This window comes from Bufo gargarizans, chromosome 9, assembly GCF_014858855.1.
Source record: "Bufo gargarizans isolate SCDJY-AF-19 chromosome 9, ASM1485885v1, whole genome shotgun sequence".
Taxonomy (NCBI): Eukaryota; Metazoa; Chordata; class Amphibia; order Anura; family Bufonidae; genus Bufo; species Bufo gargarizans.
This window is the reverse complement of record NC_058088.1, coordinates 45,505,925-45,519,233: the sequence shown is the minus strand read 5'-3', so window position 1 is coordinate 45,519,233 and position 13,309 is coordinate 45,505,925. Positions and strand designations below refer to the sequence as shown.

General features: G+C 48.3%; 1 protein-coding gene across 2 annotated transcripts in view; it reads left to right on the top strand.

The window, feature by feature from the left end:
* The window catches only part of POF1B (POF1B actin binding protein), a 35,328-nt gene extending 22,250 nt beyond the window's left edge, over positions 1-13,078 (top strand). For both annotated transcript variants that reach the window (XM_044305679.1, XM_044305678.1), the window contains 13 exons: positions 2,299-2,397; positions 2,538-2,594; positions 3,691-3,824; positions 3,902-3,926; positions 4,454-4,528; positions 4,646-4,738; positions 5,863-5,976; positions 6,282-6,434; positions 6,639-6,758; positions 8,326-8,454; positions 8,901-8,965; positions 10,049-10,157; positions 10,668-13,078. In XM_044305679.1, the coding sequence (XP_044161614.1) occupies positions 2,299-2,397; positions 2,538-2,594; positions 3,691-3,824; positions 3,902-3,926; positions 4,454-4,528; positions 4,646-4,738; positions 5,863-5,976; positions 6,282-6,434; positions 6,639-6,758; positions 8,326-8,454; positions 8,901-8,965; positions 10,049-10,157; positions 10,668-10,673 (1,179 nt within the window). In that variant the 3' untranslated portion in view covers positions 10,674-13,078. The remainder of the gene's footprint in view (positions 1-2,298; positions 2,398-2,537; positions 2,595-3,690; positions 3,825-3,901; positions 3,927-4,453; positions 4,529-4,645; positions 4,739-5,862; positions 5,977-6,281; positions 6,435-6,638; positions 6,759-8,325; positions 8,455-8,900; positions 8,966-10,048; positions 10,158-10,667) is intronic.
* The last annotated feature ends 231 nt before the right edge of the window (positions 13,079-13,309 follow it).

Below are 13,309 nucleotides of genomic sequence, written 5' to 3'. Positions count from 1 at the left end.
GATAGTCCGGCATCTGCAGGGCACATGATGTGCACACATACAGGAGCGGTGAGAGTCCAGAGGATGCTGGGAGAATCCCCTCTATATGTACAGTACAGGTCCGATAGTCCGACATCTGCAGGGCACATGATGCACTCGCATACAGGAGCGGTGAGAGCCAGAGGATGCTGGGAGAATCCTGTCTATGACCCCTCTATATGTACAGTACAGGTCCGATAGTCCGGCATCTGCAGAACAGATGATGCGCACACATACAGGAGCGGTGAGAGTCCAGAGGATGCTGGGAGAATCCCCTCTATATGTACAGTACGGGTCCGATAGTCCGACATCTGCAGGGCACATGATGCGCACACATACAGGAGCGGTGAGAGTCCAGAGGGTGCTGGGAGAATCCCCTCTATATGTACAGTACAGGTCCGATAGTCCGGCATCTGCAGGGCACATGATGCGCACACATACAGGAGCGGTGAGAGTCCAGAGGGTGCTGGGAGAATCCCCTCTATATGTACAGTACAGGTCCGATAGTCCGGCATCTGCAGGGCACATGATGCGCACACATACAGGAGCGGTGAGAGTCCAGAGGATGCTGGGAGAATCCCCTCTATATGTACAGTACAGGTCCGATAGTCCGGCATCTGCAGGGCACATGATGCGCACACATACAGGAGCGGTGAGAGTCCAGAGGGTGCTGGGAGAATCCCCTCTATATGTACAGTACAGGTCCGATAGTCCGACATCTGCAGGCACATGATGCACACACATACAGGAGCGGTGAGAGTCCAGAGGATACTGGGAGAATCCCCTCTATATGTACAGTACAGGTCCGATAGTCCGGCATCTGCAGGCACATGATGCACACACATACAGGAGCGGTGAGAGTCCAGAGGATACTGGGAGAATCCCCTCTATATGTACAGTACAGGTCCGATAGTCCGGCATCTGCAGGGCACATGATGCGCACACATACAGGAGCGGTGAGAGTCCAGAGGGTGCTGGGAGAATCCCCTCTATATGTACAGTACAGGTCCGATAGTCCGACATCTGCAGGCACATGATGCACACACATACAGGAGCGGTGAGAGTCCAGAGGATACTGGGAGAATCCCCTCTATATGTACAGTACAGGTCCGATAGTCCGGCATCTGCAGGGCACATGATGCACACACATACAGGAGTGGTGAGAGTCCAGAGGATGCTGGGAGAATCCCCTCTATATGTACAGTACAGGTCCGATAGTCCGGCATCTGCAGGGCACATGATGCACACACATACAGGAGCGGTGAGAGTCCAGAGGATGCTGGGAGAATCCCCTCTATGTGTACAGTACAGGTCCGATAGTCCGGCATCTGCAGGCACATGATGCACACACATACAGGAGCGGTGAGAGTCCAGAGGATGCTGGGAGAATCCCCTCTATATGTACAGTACAGGTCCGATAGTCCGACATCTGCAGGCACATGATGCACACACATACAGGAGCGGTGAGAGTCCAGAGGATACTGGGAGAATCCCCTCTATATGTACAGTACAGGTCCGATAGTCCGGCATCTGCAGGCACATGATGCGCACACATACAGGAGTGGTGAGAGTCCAGAGGATACTGGGAGAATCCCCTCTATATGTACAGTACAGGTCCGATAGTCCGGCATCTGCAGGGCACATGATGCGCACACATACAGGAGCGGTGAGAGTCCAGAGGATACTGGGAGAATCCCCTCTATATGTACAGTACAGGTCCGATAGTCCGACATCTGCAGGCACATGATGCACACACATACAGGAGCGGTGAGAGTCCAGAGGATACTGGGAGAATCCCCTCTATATGTACAGTACAGGTCCGATAGTCCGGCATCTGCAGGGCACATGATGCGCACACATACAGGAGCGGTGAGAGTCCAGCGGGTGCTGGGAGAATCCCCTTTATATGTACAGTACGGGTCCGATAGTCCGGCATCTGCAGGGCACATGATGCACTCGCATACAGGAGCGGTGAGAGTCCAGCGGGTGCTGGGAGAATCCCGCTGTCTAGTTCCATCACTCTTATGTTCGGCTCGGTGCCGGACCAGCAGCAGGTGCCTGTGAACTTTTAGTTTTTCTATATTTTTTTTATAAAATTGTCACTTTTTTTATTTTTAGAATTGAAACTTAAACTCTTACAACAACCCAGCCACATAAGTGTTCACACCATTCAGTAAATGTTACTCTCCTGCATAGTTTATACCTGTGACTACTACCCCCATCATCTCCAGCAGCACAGCAGGCGCATTAACCTGGAATTCCTTGGCCTTTCCTCCACAGGATTGTCAGACCCAGATAAGAGGGATGAGCGTCTCTTCAGTTACCGACCAAGTGATTGAACAGAGCAACCAGAGGAAGGTCTCCGTCCAGTCCTCCGAGGTGAGTGCGGCCGCGGCGCCTCCTGTGGTCATGTCTCATACGTGTGGGGGAATGGCATGGTAATGACACCGGCCCTTTAAATGCCATCCTAGTAGTAGTAGTGCTTCATCCTCTTCCTGATGGTTGTTCCTCTCCTCCAGGACCTGATATCGGAGAAGAACTATCAGCAGAAGGTGACGGTGCAGAACATCGAACAGGTGCGAAGAGACGCTGAAAAATTGTGCAATACTCATGAGAATTTATAAAAATGACGTAACTTGCACAATTCTCTAACTTTATGTGCACCAAAATAGTGAATGTCTGTAATAAATTTGGCGCACTTTATGGGTCATATGACCCCCTCTTAGCCACGCCCCTTTTTAGACGCTGTGTACTGGAATCAGAAACACAGTTGGTGTTCGCCGCGGACTCCGTTCTTTTGCGAATTTGCAGAATTCTCCCCACTGTATCAGTGCATTAGTCTGCAGACCCTGCTGCGGCTCCCCCTGCAGAGCATTGCGTCTTGCTCTTCAGCTTCTGGATGTTCTGGTGTCCTGGCAGTGAGGTTGTGATGGGGCCTCAGTGATAAATCCTGTGAGGAATGTCTTTTGTCCGCTCGCTGCGCCTCCTTACTGCTGCCTCCAGGAGGCTGGTGACCTCTTCATGGGCTTATCCCGAATAAAGCGGGATGATATTCAGCGAGTCCTGTGATCTGCACCAGATCCTCCTGCCTCGGCTGAACGCCTCATAAAGGGACCAATATTCATCTGTATGTGAACAAGTCCCAATGTCCCACCAACGAGCTAAGGAACATCCACGAGTCACGCTGCGACTTTCCAGGGCGTTTTGCCGCTTAAAGGGGTCCTATCACTTCCACAAATGGCATTCATCATGTAGATTCAGTTAATACAAGGCACTTACTAATGTATTGGTATTCACCATATTGCCTCCTTTGCAAGCACGACCACCACTGATGGATTGCACGGTGGTCGTAACCATGGAAACGATACCTGTATAATGTGATGGAAAAATTTATGCTGCCAGAAAAGGAGGTAATATGGATAACAATACATTAGTAAGGGCCTTGTATTAACTGAATCTACATAACTGCTGCTGGTTTATGAATAGAATGCCAGAACCAGTCAGTTAATACTGACATATGAGCAGAGCAGGGTAGATACAGAGTAGCTAACCATGAACATTTGTGGGCAGTCTCATGGCAGGGCGGGGCAGTACGTGGAGTTTCTGCGGCCTCCGCTGCTGGTTCTGCTTACATCACTGAGGTCATTGCGTTCCATCCTCTGCCGTTTTTAGCAGCGCAGCAGCGTCAGTTCCGGCCCGGAGCAGCTGGACGCCCGTTATTTTGGTGAACTGTTGGCAGAGCTCAGCAGGAAGAACAATGATCTGTACGGCTGTTTGTTGCAGCACGTGGAGAAGATTGGCGCCAGGTAAGCCCCGCCCTTGTTTCGCCTGATTTGTGTAGATTCAGTGTAGACTTTCTAATGCGTTTTCCTTGTGTTTTCAGGAAGCCGTCGGACTCTGAATATCAGGTAACTCCACCCCCTAATGATCGCAGCGCCGCCCTTGTTCCAGAGACAGTCCCGCAACGTTCTAAGAGCCGTTACAATGTATCAGCCTTAGACAATCCTCTATAATCAGGGCTTCATAGGCTTTAGTGATAGTTGTGTCCGGATTGCAACTCTCATCATCTGATTCACCTTGGATGTTGCCGATGTGTTTGTTATAGACGTTAGTTATGTTGATCTTTTCTGATTTTATTAGACTTCACGTAGGCGTTCAGAGCCTCCGGGTTTCCGTCACAATTTACTGTAGGAATAACGCAGGATGAGCCTCTGTTCAATCTGCAAAGCGACGGAAGCCTCGGCAGACCCCTTTATAAATCAGAATATGATGGATGCAGCACAGTGACTGTCGTGATAAGTGTGAACAGAGTCCTAATATGTGACTAGCAGAGGGGGCTCATTATCTGACAGCTGCTCTGCCATATTGATTACAGATAGGTAGGTTCTCATGGCTATTTTCGCCGATCCCGGACTGACGCTTTTCTTCCTTACAGTCGGAGGATATTGAATCGCTGATCCCTAGAGGTGTCTCTGAACTCACCAAGCAGCAGATCCGCTACCTTCTCCAGGTCAGTGGGGGAAGCCGCTCCGGTACACGACCTCTCATTCTGCGGTGCTGTATTTATCATGCTTACCTCGTTATATGAACGGTGGATTAGCTGTACTGTATTCTCACCCCCCGCCAGATGCGGCAGACGTCAGATAAGTCGATGAGGCTGGTGCTATCTACCTTCTCCAGCCTGCGGGAAGATCTGGGGCATTTACAGAGTGATATGAATGTAAGACTCCTCAGGGCTGCACTGTACCGGAAAATATGGGATTAATGACTGGTCTGTATATGTAATACAAAGCCTCATCGCACGGGAAATGCATCATGAGATATGGAAAACTGTGCCAAAAGCCTTGCCCCCAGTCTAGATGACCCGTCTGTTACAATGTTACATCTTATCCACGCCCCCAGTCTAGATGACCCATCTGTTACAATGTTACATCTTATCCACGCCCCCGGTCTAGATGACCCGTCTGTTACAATGTTACATCTTATCCACGCCCCCAGTCTAGATGACCCGTCTGTTACAATGTTACATCTTATCCACGTCCCCGGTCTAGATGACCCATCTGTTACAATGTTGCTACATCTTATCCACGTCCCCGGTCTAGATGACCCATCTGTTACAATGTTACATCTTATCCACGTCCCGGTCTAGATGACCCATCTGTTACAATGTTACATCTTATCCACGTCCCCGGTCTAGATGACCCATCTGTTACAATGTTACATCTTATCCACGCCCCCGGTCTAGATGACCCATCTGTTACAATGTTACATCTTATCCACGTCCCCGGTCTAGATGACCCGTCTGTTACAATGTTACAGCTTAGCCACACCCCCGGTCTAGATGACCCGTCTGTTACAATGTTACATCTTATCCACGTCCCCGGTCTAGATGACTCGTGTATTACAATGTAGCTACAGCTTAGCCACACCCCCGGTCTAGATGACTCGTGTATTACAATGTAGCTACAGTTTAGCCACACCCCCGGTCTAGATGACTCGTGTATTACAATGTAGCTACAGCTTAGCCACACCCCCGGTCTAGATGACTCGTGTATTACAATGTAGCTACAGCTTAGCCACACCCCCGGTCTAGATGACTCGTGTATTACAATGTAGCTACAGTTTAGCCACACCCCCGGTCTAGATGACTCGTGTATTACAATGTAGCTACAGCTTAGCCACACCCCCGGTCTAGATGACTCGTGTATTACAATGTAGCTACAGCTTAGCCACACCCCCGGTCTAGATGTCCTATCTGGAGCAGTCTTGATACTGCACAGCTGATTTTTTTAAATCTGTCATTATTAAGAGGAATAAATATAATAAAGTCACTTTGTTCTGCAGAAATTAGAACTAGATAGGAAAAGCCTGGAGAAGGACTTGACCTTCAAGGACGAGCAGATCAAGGAGTACGAGACCATTTTAGCTTCTCTACGGGAAAAGAATCGCCAGCAGCAGGTGCGGATCATTCTCTCCAGAAATGCTGAACGTCATGACTATACATGAAGACTGGCGCAACGGGTGCAGGGGTAGCGACTGTTTATGTGGCAAGTGCAGGGGGTAGCAAAGTTTTTTTTGTGGCGGTGCAGGGGTAGCGAGGGTTTAGGTGGCGGTGCAGGGGTAGCGAGGGTTTAGGTGGCGGTGCAGGGGTAGCGAGGGTTTAGGTGGCGGTGCAGGGGTAGCGAGGGTTTAGGTGGCGGTGCAGGGGTAGCGAGGGTTTAGGTGGCGCCGCAGGGTTAGTGACTTTTTTTTTGTGTATTCAGCAAGAACTAAAAGAAGGTCAGATAAAGTTGCACAGCTTGGAGGAAGTCATCCTGTCCTTGCGCGGTGCGGAGAGTGACAAGGATTATCGCTTAAAGGAGCTGGAATACGCCAAGAACGCTTTGCAGCAGGAGAACAGGAACCTCCGCGTACAGGTGGGCCCCGCTCTCATTGTACAATAGGGACATCTATGTGTCCTGCATTCCGGTCCGGGGTGTGACGCCCCCGGTGTCCCTCCCAGATGCTGTCGGTCACTGTATTATCTCCCAATAGAATGGATCTGTCCCCATACAGAAGGCAGCGTATTTAGGGGTATATAAGACTAGATATATATTTGGTAATTCCCTTTTTCTCCTCAGGTCACTGAAACGGTCTCCAGCCCCCTGCTCCAGACCAAGACGGATGAGATCACCAGACACTACAAGGAGATGATTGACAGCCTCCGAGATGAGAAGGACAAGGAGATCCGCACTTTACGGGTCAGTCTCCTCAATATAACCCTATTTAATATAGTCCCAGTATCGGTACAGGCTCTGGAGTAAAGGGTTTGCATAGAGCTGACATTTCACACATATTTAGCCACCATCACGTAAATATAAGAATCTAATCTGACCATACAGGCACCAGTATAGAAGAGGCTGCGCCTGCATTCAGCCGTAACCCCTACCCAACCTCCCAGTGAAATGTTTGGACATATGACACACTAATGCTGTGCGACCAACCCCAGCCCCCTATAGACATTGCCCCGGGAACATTCTAGATACACAAGGCTGCAAAAGCAAACAAACGTGGCTTAAATCTAGGACATAAGCAGCAAATCTATAGAACAGCGCCACCGACTGGCTGCATCTCATGACATGTAGGACATGGGTAACATATCTGGTCTTCTGTAGAACAGCGCCACCGACTGGCTGCATCTCATGACATGTAGAACATAGGTAACATATCTGGTCTTCTATAGAACAGCGCCACCTACTGGCTGAATCTCATGACATGTAGGACATGGGTAACATATCTGGTCTTCTGTAGAACAGCGCCACATACTGGCTGCATCTCATGACATGTAGGACATGGGTAACATATCTGGTCTTCTATAGAACAGCGCCACCTACTGGCTGCATCTCATGACATGTAGGACATAGGTAACATATCTGGTCTTCTGTAGAACAGCGCCATCTACTGGCTGCATCTCATGGCATGTAGAACATAGGTAACATATCTGGTCTTCTGTAGAACAGCGCCACCTACTGGCTGCATCTCATGGCATGTAGGACATAGGTAACATATCTGGTCTTCTATAGAACAGCGCCACCTACTGGCTGAATCTCATGACATGTAGGACATGGGTAATATATCTGGTCTTCTATAGAACAGCTCCACCTACTGGCTGCATCTCATGACATGTAGGACATGGGTAATATATCTGGTCTTCTGTAGAACAGCGCCACCTACTGGCTGCATCTCATGACATGTAGGACATGGGTAACATATCTGGTCTTCTGTAGAACAGCGCCACCGACTGGCTGCATCTCATGGCATGTAGGACATAGGTAACATATCTGGTCTTCTATAGAACAGCGCCACCGACTGGCTGCATCTCATGGCATGTAGGACATAGGTAACATATCTGGCCTTCTGTAGAACAGCGCCACCTGCTGGCTACATCTCATGGCATGTAGGACATGGGTAATATATCTGGTCTTCTGTAGAACAGCGCCACCTGCTGGCTGCATCTCATGGCATGTAGGACATAGGTAACATATCTGGTCTTCTGTAGAACAGCGCCACCGACTGGCTGCATCTCATGACATGTAGAACAGAAGGGACACCTCACACGTCTAATATGATGCTGCACCACACGGAATCCGGGACACAAGCAGCGTATCTGGGCTTCTGTAGAACGGTGTCACTTAGTGGCTGCGTCCATTTCTGGGACCTACCTATCCGGTGTCTTATTTGGGGACCGCAGATAGATTAGGAGATGCTGTGTGATAAGGGGGGCGGCGTGCAGGTGGTACATGGTCCCATCATACTTGTATGTCCCAGTCCCAGGTCTCCAAGTTCCAGCACGATGTGATGACTCGGGAAGGAAGCAGCAGCGACTTACAGATGAGGCTGCAGGAGCTGACGTCCTTCCTGGAGGAGAGAGACTCCCTCATTAGGAGGCAGCAAGAGGTAAGTCACATACAGTATGGGGGTGGGTGATACCCCGCAGTCTGACCTCATGGTCCATCATCATCAGCGTTACAATATAGCACTAAAGAGGATTTACTGAATATCTCAGGACGGAGCGCTCATTCCTCTCCTGTGCTTGGCGCTTACTGCCCCCTACTGGTGAGAATATGATTGTGAGCAGAATTCCTCTAGAATGGAGAATGAGCCCCAGAGCAGGTCCGTGAGGCTTTACCAGGTGCAGAGGTCGCCGTGGCCCCTGGTAATATGAACAGCACATGATGGGGCCCCAGGAGATTGAATCCAGTGTAGATCACATTGCATTCTGCTGTCTTCATCTATAGGCCACACGACCTCCAACAACTAGACGGTCGTCCCGTCACCGCGGTCTGCGGATTCTAATGTTCCGATATTTCATGTCGCTGATTTGTGCCTATCTGTCCCCCCAGGAGCTTTTTAGATTGCGCCAACAGAGAGACTCCAGCAGCGTCACCCAGGAGGTCATCACAAGAAAGTGAGTGGAGAAGGAGGGAAGACCGGGGGCTGTACTCCAGTCACATCCAGAGCTGCCTGACCTTCTCAGGTCACCCCCTGCCTTCCCGGAGCCAAAACTTTTTTAGTTTTCCATTCACATGGCCGTATGAGGGCTTCTTTTTTTTTTTTTGCAGGACAAGTTGTACTTTCTAATTTCACTCATTCTGTAAGATGGAGCGGGGAGCTGGAAAAAAAATCCAAACTGGGTAGAATTGGGAGAAAAAAATGCAATTCTGCCACCGTTTTATGGTTTTGTTTTCATGGCGTCCCCTATGCGGTAACACTGACCTGATCCCTTCATTCTCGGGGTCGGTACAATTACAGCGATACCACGTTTATATCATTTTTTTTTTTAGTTTTAAATGTTTCTTTTTTTAATCGCCATGTTCTAACACCCATCTATGGAGCTGTGTGAGGGCTCATATTGTATGGGGCGATCTGTACATGTCATTGGGGTGTGTAAGACTTTTTGATCACTTCTTATTCAATTTTGTTGGGGTGGTGACATGACTGTGAATTGGCCATTTAGAATTTTCTTTGCACCCAAGGCGCTTATAACATGCAGCCATTAGCTTGTATTCTGTGGTGGATACTGCTCCATCCCAGAGCACAGCGTTCAGTATACTCCAGTGCAGTGCTGCCACCTGCAGGCCTGTATGGGAATATACCAGTATATATTCCACCTCACACAGGCCCTGAGCCATCACTGGAATAGAACAGCTTCCCCGATCTCACGGCTCCCGCATTTTCACCACTCGGATGCAGCGGTCACATTTGACCACGGCATCTGAGGGATTAAATATCCGCGATTGTCCTTATGGCCAATCGCACACGTTAGCCCCGGGCCTCTGGTGTTTGGGAGCGGGCCCCATCTTTAAAATGACATGGTCGTCAAGGAGTTAGCCATGGGAAATGTGTTATGTACGGTAATTGCTGCACTGTACTAATACTGAGCTTGTGCTTATACATAGCAGCCAATCAGAACAGGCAGAGCTGCAGTGTAAAGGATAGGGGGGGCAGAAAGCTGTGATATTCACCTCCTTGCTTCTTCCTTCTGTTACAGGTACAGCAATAATTACCCCATCCTCCGGCTGCTCTCTGACTATAAGGACAAGAGTCCTTCAACGGGAACACAGACCATCGTCATAGAGCGACGACAAACGTCCAAACACGTAAGAGGATCAGGGAACCTGTGCCGTGCCAGTAATCACAGTTATGTCATAATTAGGCTAATTTCACATTTGCGTTTTTGCTGGATCCGGCAGGGAAACAGCAAAAACGCATCCGTCATAATACAACGGTCTGCATCCGTTCAGTACGGATCCGGCACTAAAACCATTGTAAGTCAATGGGCGGCGGATAAGTTTATTTTTGTGTCCGAAAAAAAACGGATCCGGCACCTTTGACTTGCATTGTGTTTTATGCCGAATCCATCTTGATCAGTAGCCCATAAAGCACAAAAAAAAACGCTGCTTGCAGTGGATTTGTGTCCGGAATGTATTCTGGTGCACGCCGTTCCCATTGACAATAAATTGAGCCAAAACTGATGCGTTTTCCTCCGGTTTTGAGATCCTCTGCCGCAGATGTGAAAGTCGCCTTCGATAGCATTATTGATACCATTTCTATTATTATTTATCACTAGTCGTCTGCATTTGGCACTGACACGGATTTCTCTCTTTTAGGACTGAAGACGCAGCTGCTGACAGGTCTCATCTGGGGGTGACGCGAGGCGCGCGACGTCCTATCAGAGGTTCCGTCCGGGAGCCTCAGGCCTCGCACACACACGACTGCTAACCTCATGGAAGGTTCCCTGTCTGAATCAGATTTGGCGTTTGGGGTCTTTCTTTAGCCGCATAACCCAGAAGACAGTGGGGGACACTTATCAATCATGACGCATTTTGCGCCAGAAAAATCCTTACATCACGAAGCAAAAGTCGTGATTTGTTTCGCCTCTTTTTATCAAAAGGCGCCGCTGGTTTTAAGATGTGTCTTGTATTTGTAGGCTGATAATCCGCCACTTTATAAACTAATGCCACATACTTTATGCCGAAGGGTTAAAATACGACATTTAATTGTAGTTGCGACAATCCGCGCTCAACTGATTATTTTTATTTTTTTATAAAAGTCACATCCATCTGATCTTCTGCCGTGTGCCTTTAACAGTTTACACTACCGCAGAAACGCGTTTAAGCTACCGCCACATTTTGCACCTTTTAAGCCGAACATAAGTTGATAAATGGGGCGTAATATATGGTAGCCCCGCCCACTTTGACATTAAAAAAAAACTTTTCTGGTGCGTTTAATTTCTTTTGATGAAACTTATACATAGAACATTTTAATATATTTGGTGCAAATCAAAACACCATTATTTTTTGGCGCACTTTACAACATGATTAGTAATGATCCCCCATTGTGTACGCTGCTGTATTACATATCAGAATAGATATAGATTAGCGCAGTCAATTATAAGTGGGGGTGAAATTCGGGATTAACCCCACAGAGATACTTGTGGAGGTCCGGGCAGGCGAGTTGTACGTTGCTGTGTGCAGGGCCCCCCACTGCCTGTACCCGGCGGTCACTGCGATACGTCTTTCTCCATTCGCTGTTACTTTGTAACGGAAATAACTTGTTTCCTAATGCAGCCCCTCACAGGGGACCCTGCACGCAGCAGCCCGTAGCTTGGCTTCCTGGATTTCATACGGTATGATTTGGGCTCAGATGGGGTCGTAGTTTGGTGCGTGTCTGTGTGTGCGAGGCATGAGGCATAATAACACCGGACTGGAACTCATCCCGACCCATGGATGTCTCTGTAACGCTACTTACCCCCGGAGCCTGTGCGGAGGTCCCACCAGAGGCGGCAGACGCTCCATGTCTTATACCCTGTATTGTATGGTGGGGGGCAGACTCATTACTGTGGTTTACATGAAATGCTAATATCTGTAGGGGCTGTTCATGGAATTCATTTGCTGGGCTATTTTATAGGGGAAAAAACATTCAGGAATAAAAATGCAATTTTTTTTTAAAGGGTTAAAACTGATGGCGATAATTTGTCTGTGTACTGAAAAAAAAACCCGAATGTCCTCCAGGTTAAATGTACATGGGCTTTGGGATGGTTCTGCAGCTATTCAGCTTCCTGACCATACTGCTGGAGAATAGTGGAGCTCAGATGAAATGTGGCTGCAGCTTGTGCTGTGACTAGGATTTGACAGAACGTCCATGTCTGTTTTATTTTTTTTAAACCTTGTCCTTGGTTTTGAGGCACCTGTGTAATGTCCACTGGAAGAAATCCAGATCCCAAGAGAAAGTTAAGAACCAAAGTTTTTTTTGTTTTTTCCTAAAAGTCATTCAAGGAACTCAACCAAGACCTGCTTCTTATAAAACACCTCTTGCTATACTCCATTCACAACCAGAGCTGCATCCACAATTCAATTTTTTTTTACAATGGGGCATGTGTGAAGTTGCAATATGTTAAAGGGACTCAGCCCAAAATACCTTCATTTGTACAGTGCCATGAAATAAATAACTTAAAGGGGTAGGCCACCTTTTTGGAACCTGCCTCATGGCCAGACCTGCAAAAGGGAGGCATACTTACCTGCTCCCTGTTGTAAACATCCACTTTAACACCGCTGCAGCCAATCCCTGGTCACAGCGGTCAGCAGCCCCTCATGTGTCAGGTCACAACTGCAGCAGCGTCAAAGCAGATGTGGGTATTGGGTGACCATAGCGGGGAGCAGGTAGGTGCGCTTCCCTATTGCAGGTCTGACCAGACCCCTTTAATATATTTCACTACAAATAATTTCTTTGTGTTCTATGTAGATTTAACCTGTGAAATGCCTGCTGGTTGCAGTTTTCCTCCTTCTTTGCATTTATACGTCTGAATGTTACAGAACTCTCTATACCTGGGACGAGTTTACTTTCTATGTGGAGGGAACCCGGGCCTGGCTCCTGGCTGGTACCCGATACCGGACTGGGAACGTTGCTTTGCTCGCTGGTAGTCGTGTATATTTTGCATTAACCGCTGCATTTTGTAGGCCAATGCTGATGATTAAAAACCGCTGTGGAATGTATTCTAAAATTAAAAAACAAAACATGAGATTGTGCCTGGAACGTCTTACATTTAGATATCAAGGGAAGATTCTGTACTGAAAGTGTCATTCTCCAGTTACATCCAGAGCTGCATTCAATTTCCATCAGCTGCCTATTGCTATTATCTTGCAGGACCTGGTGGGCTCTTTTGTCAGCTTTTGCCGCAAACTCCACATGTTGCGTATGGAGATATTGCTGTGATTTTACTCTTCTACACGGATGAGTCCGCAGCGCAAAA